A 6000-nucleotide genomic window follows, 5' to 3' on the forward strand; every position below is an offset into this window, starting at 1 on the left:
AACCACCCACTACAATTTGGGCGCATAAAGGACACTCCAAGCCCCTTTTTCTAGTTGCCATCATCAAAGCTCTTTCAACATATCTCCACATAAAAACCAAACCCTAGCTTGGATGCTAGAGGCAATAAAAATTGGTTCATGGTTCTTTATTATACAAACAAACTACCGAAAAGTAGTGAAACATAAACGAACCTAATGCAACGCAAAATGCTTCAGAATAACCAAAGTCCCCAATGATGGGAGGTCACTCTCAATCTGGCATGTCGATCGAACAGGGTAGCATGGACTTCATCAACAAGACTTAGCTGATGAAGGATGAAGCTAATCGACCTCCATACCAATCTTACTGGAAGTGCCTGCATATATAATCATCTGAAGCTCCCTCACTGTTTTCCTAGTCCTGCAACCACAAAGAGTCCCCTCATAAGCATCTGGATCGCAGACTGATCACTAGATAAATCAAATTAAGAAGAAAACACTTACAAACATAAACCACAATTAACCATATACTCTTTACTTTATCACTTAAGAAAATAAAAAGAAAAGAAAAAAATCATGCATGGGTTAGGCCAATTGACCAAGGCAGCGTGCACGCCCCTTGCACCCGAGTTTGATCTCCCTCCCCCATAAACTAGACCACCTTTAGAGTAGTTTAGACTATTTCTTGTATTATTTTTTTTTTTTATAAAAAAAAAGGACAATATACAAACCAAAATTAACCAAAGCTAAAAGGAAAAGAAACAAAACCAAACAAAATATGATCGATTATATAACCAGATACCAAAATAATAATAATAATAATAAAAACAACTTCAAACCAAAATACAAAGTAAAGGATTTTAAAAAAATAATTGAGATTCAATTTTGCAGACATAACCTCAAACAAATTAACTAAGAAAACATAAAGAATTTAGAGTACACAACCAAAAATTATAAAGTAGAAATGCACATAAAGGAGATGCGAAACAAATAGAGTCACAGAGTACAAACCCAAAAAATTGTAGAGTAGGAACTTTGACAGCATCAAAATTGCATAGAGATGTAAATCAAAACAGAATCAACTGAAGTTAAATTTATCATTCAATAAGATGTTGAATAATACACCGCAGAACAAAACAAAAAACAAGTAGCAAAGCATCTCATAGATAATTGAGGAAGCTTACTATTAGTGTCAGGCTTAAGTTCACGGTTGACAAGGTGCTGCATCATATTGTCCCTTGGCTTTCTTCATCTTCCATAAACTAAGAGCATAAGACACAATTAGTTCACACAACGGTATTAAATAGATATGCAGTTAAAGCAAATGACATTATTTATGTTGTCTCAAAATGGAAGTACCTTGAGAGGGGGCATGAGAATGAGAGGCATGTGTTCTCAGCTTCCAACTGCAGTCTTGTATTACTTAATCAGGGTGTTGTTATCTTCCGGCCTCCAATCCATATGTAAGGGATGTGACTTATGGAGGGCCAGTACTGCCCTTTACCTGGTTTGCATTTCTCTTCTAGAATGGGACATTCACGGATACTAAGCTGTGTAAGCGAAAGAGACAGACCCTCCCCTGGAATGGATGTTAGCTTTGGACAGCTCCAGATTTTAAGAGATTCAAGAGAGGTGAGGAACTGAAAGCCTAGGTACTTGAGATTGGGGAAGCCTATAATGTCAAGTTGAACAAGAGATTCAGGGAGCAGCATCTCCTTCTCCGGTGGAAAGGACACCAAATCTGGATCTTCTCCACTGATACATAACACTCTAAGAGATGTGAGTCTGTGCAAACCCCACTCTAACAGTGGCCTACAGATCTTGAGATTCATTATGCTAAGTGATGCTAGATAGGGAGGGAATCCCCCTTCTGGAAAGTGAGGAATCCTCAATATCTGAAGAGAGTTGAGGAAGTTAATGCCTTCAGGTAAAGCCTCCAGTTTATCACAATTGATAATGCTGATCTCTGTCAGGTTGGAGGCGCTTCTTGGCAACCCTCCGATCGGGAAGGAAACGAGATTTCCACAGCCATAAATCAATAACGACTGAATTTTGGAGAGGTTACATAGGCCTTCTGGTAAGAATTTAAGATTTTGACACAAATAGATGCAAAGATATTCAAGACATGTGTTTTCCTCGAACCTCTCTGTTATTGACTCCAGCCGTTTACAAGTATCTATGAGAAGGTGTTTAAGCGTCTTGGGTAGATGACCTCTGGATGATAAGGACGTCAGAGATGGACAGATATCAATGCTCAAGTACTCAAGACAAGATGTCTCCTCTTGCATCAGAGAAGGAAAAGAAGACAAAGAACCCTCTATCCCAACATCCACTAAAGATTTCAAATTTTGGCATCTTCGTATTATTATTCTTCTTATACTTGGGGGTATCTGGTCTCTGGCAAGATACATCAAAGAAGGGCACGACTCAATTGTTAGAACTTTAAGAGAATGTGGCAAACTAGCCTCTGTAAAAGAAACCAGATTTGAGCATTCATCTATCTGAAGTTCTTGAAGTGATGTCAAGTGATGCAATTGAACAAGCTTGGAGTTGCCTTTAATGACCAAACGACGAAGAGAAACTAGGTGTTGCAGTAATCTATCCTCATTCTTCCATGAAGACGTCAGCTCCTCACAACCGGTTATATTTAAATCTTTAACCATTGATAATCCTCTCATGAATCTCTCTGGTCGGAATGTCAACTTCAAAATATCTGAAAGATGCATGGACTCCAGTAACCGAAATTCAACTGCACTTGCATGCACCATCCCTTTGCAACCGTGGATGTCTATATTACGAAGTTGTTTGTAGTTGGCAATTGAAACCATCAAATTTTCACACTCATCAATTTCAAGCTTTTCTAATGAATCAAGGTCCTCTGGTAGCCTACCCTCCAAAACTGGGCATCGTTTAATAGTCAGCTTTGTCATGCAAGGGAAAACTCCAATTCCTTGATATGATTCGCAAGGAGACCACTCCTTCCAATGTTGCATGTCTTGAAACAAAAGGGTTTGTAACAGTGGAAAAGGCAAGCATCCCTCTCCATAAAACTCAAGACCCACGCTTTCCACTCGGGGCATTCCTATTATATGAAGTTCTTTGAGACAAGGCAATTTCCCCAGTGGTGGCAAGAACGAACAATTATTACAATTGTATAACCGAATGAGCACCATATTAGAGAATAAAGGATCTCCCAGCCATGTTGCAAATTCTAAACCGCCATAACCTGTGATCGTAAGTTGTTTCAGCTTTCTAGAAGGTTGTAACATGTCAAGCACATCTGATTTCGGTTCTCGCATGTCTTTCCATTTAAGTACCAAAACATCAAGCCCCTCCTTGCTAATTAAGTCAGCCCTTCTTGCATCCTCAGCATCAATCACATTCTCCAATCCTGAGAGGTGCAACGTCGATTTGAGATGCCGAAGTGGCCCTATCTCTCTGATTTTTGACTCATGACCTTTTCCCACAACAAAATTAGTAATGGTTTGCAGGTTAGCCAATTGACCAAATTGCGGTGGCATTCCTTCTAACAAGGGTACATCAGAAATGTTGAGATGCCGCAGATTAATTAGATTACTCATGTTTGTAGGTAGCACCTTCAAAAGAGAACAATTTTCTAGTATCAACGTCTGTAGGTTGTAAAGAGTGCTTACTGATTCAGGCAAACTCACTATTAGTGTGTAAGAAAGATCAAGGTATCGAAGAAACTTCAAATCACCAATTGAATTTAGGAGCTCAGTTATTGTATAGCCATTCAAAGAGAGCACTCTCAAGTATTGCAATTTTGGCAATAAATCATGATTAACCTTGCTAGTCAGGCTATTCCTCCGAGCATCTGAAAGTTGAAGTGGTAAGAAAGTTCGCAGATGAGTGACCTCAAAAAAGGCCTTAAATTTTTTAACTCCATCAAACTCACCAGAGATGTATGACATATGACGAACCTTTGGAGAACATCTGCGTTGCATGCTATCATCCAATCTAAAACATGTGTCTCCTGCAGCCCACCGTGCCAATTCACTAACAAGGTCATGCATTACATATTGTGAATTGTTTTTACTTGACTTTTGAAATAATGACCTAGATATCAGCTCACGAAAATACTCTCCGCCTATATCTTCCATTTGTTTACTTTCTTCAGATTGCTGAATCAAACCCTCTGCCATCCAGAGAAGAATCAACTGCTTCTCTCCAAACTCATAGTCATTGGGAAGTATTGAGCAATAGGCAAAACACCTTTTCAAACTTGATGCGAGATAATGGTAGCTCACGTTTAATACTGGCAGAATGTTTATTTTATCTGATAGCTTCCACAAATTGCTATTCAGTATTTCTTCCCATTCATCTATTTCTTTACAACCCAAAAGGCCACCAAGAGCCCTTGCGGCCAAAGGCAATCCACCACATTTTATAGCAATTTTCTCCCTATATAACTCAATATTTGGTGGCTTTCCGTTGTTAACATTCAAGAATGCATGCTGCTCAAACACTCTCCAACAATCGTCATTTGATATGCACTCCAAATTATGAACTTCAATGGCTCTCATCATTTTTGCAACTTCTCCATCACGTGTTGTCACAATTACCTTACTCCCTAGTGCCCCAACACGAAAAGGCGACTGAAGTTTGATCCATAGATCATAGTCACATGTATTCCAAACATCATCTAAAACAATTAAAAACTTTTTACCTGCTAATTCCTTGCTCAGATTATCCTGAATGTTGCTGAATTCCTCCAAATCACAGTGCCGGGAAGTGATTGATTCAAGAATTGCCCTTGTTACTCTAACAATGTTGAAATCATCAGACACGGACACCCATGCCTTAGGGCTGAATTTCATGGAAACATCATTGTCGTTGAATACAAGCTGAGCAAGCGTTGTCTTCCCCACTCCAGCCATGCCAACAATAGAAACTACATGAAAATTGGCAGAACTAGGCTCATCTCTTGACAGCAATTCCAGAATCTTTGCTTTATCACCATCTCTTCCAACAACCGGTCCATCTAACAAACTTGAACTTGGTGACCTCTGGCGTGCCTTACTAGAACTTGTGCCAATATAATTTAAACCCAGCTTGTCTTTTTGTTCAGATATCTCATGTAATCGATCAGTAATCACCTTTATTTCTGAGTTCATACTACTGTTGAATTTAACTCTTGGAATTAGGCTTCGTACCTTACTTGCGATAGCCCCATGTAGCTTATTTGCCCTGCGCCGAAACATCTCGGTGGAAAACTTGTCCAACATGTCTTCCACATCATATGCCAAATCTTTGAGATCATCCAGCCACAGTTTCACAGCCTCGCTCCTTAGTTGCTTTTCCTCCGCATCATGCAGCACCGCTCCAATTGCAGATAACATTGTAGTCCATTTCTTCATCTCCTTGCCAACACCCTCTTTCTGTGCAAAGTTGAGAAAGTTGCGAGGAGTCAACCGGTCGAGCAGCAGTTGAAGGAATGCAGCAAGAAAGATCTCTCCAAGTGCCATAGTTTCTTTTTTGCATAAGAGAAGCACTGTCACAGTGAAAATGAATAGAACTAAGCAATCAAATAAGTAACAACAATATATAAGATTCAAGACTTTGTGATGCAGAAAGTCAAACTAGGAAGAGGTCCATCTGGCCATTTGCAAATTATCCTTAGTTTGGCGGGGTCGATATGTCCAACAGCTGGCACACAAGAAAATGCTAGGAAATTGAATAGAAGTGTAAAATCTAAATCAATCATTTCCAGGAATGTCAAACTAATTTGGTCATTATCTACAATTGCTCAAGCATTCCTTTTCTGTATGTCATCCAAACTTGTTAGTTTTCTGCATTTAACAAAATCATGACCACCCAATTAATCTAATGTCTTTAAAGTTGAGGAACTGGGTTTTTTTTCTTTAAATGTGTAAAAAAACAAAAAAAACAAAAAAAAGGTTTACTGAATGCTTTGTCGTTTCTGAAGAAGAACATCCTACCAATCAACCAATCGATGTGCAAGACATTCCCCACAAGCCACGGCAATCACCAGCAAATACT

At 39.1% G+C, this 6000-nt stretch overlaps 1 protein-coding gene across 1 annotated transcript; it reads right to left on the reverse strand.

Moving 5' to 3' along the window:
- Positions 1-174: 174 nt before the first annotated feature.
- LOC117617411 (putative disease resistance protein At3g14460) lies at positions 175-5465 on the reverse strand. The gene is made up of 3 exons (XM_034346769.1): positions 1339-5465; positions 1164-1241; positions 175-400 (listed from the first exon to the last, which is right to left on the reverse strand). The coding sequence occupies exon 1, from the start codon at positions 5463-5465 to the stop codon at positions 1407-1409; it is 4059 nt and encodes a 1352-aa protein (XP_034202660.1). The 3' UTR covers positions 175-400; positions 1164-1241; positions 1339-1406.
- Positions 5466-6000: the final 535 nt, after the last annotated feature.

The sequence above is a fragment of the Prunus dulcis genome, chromosome 2, assembly GCF_902201215.1.
Source record: "Prunus dulcis chromosome 2, ALMONDv2, whole genome shotgun sequence".
NCBI lineage: Eukaryota > Viridiplantae > Streptophyta > Magnoliopsida > Rosales > Rosaceae > Prunus > Prunus dulcis.

What these genes read in the sequence shown, in the direction of transcription:
- LOC117617411 (XM_034346769.1), bottom strand. Translation starts at nt 5,465, where the DNA reads ATGGCACTTGGAGAGATCTTTCTTGCTGCATTCCTTCAACTGCTGCTC.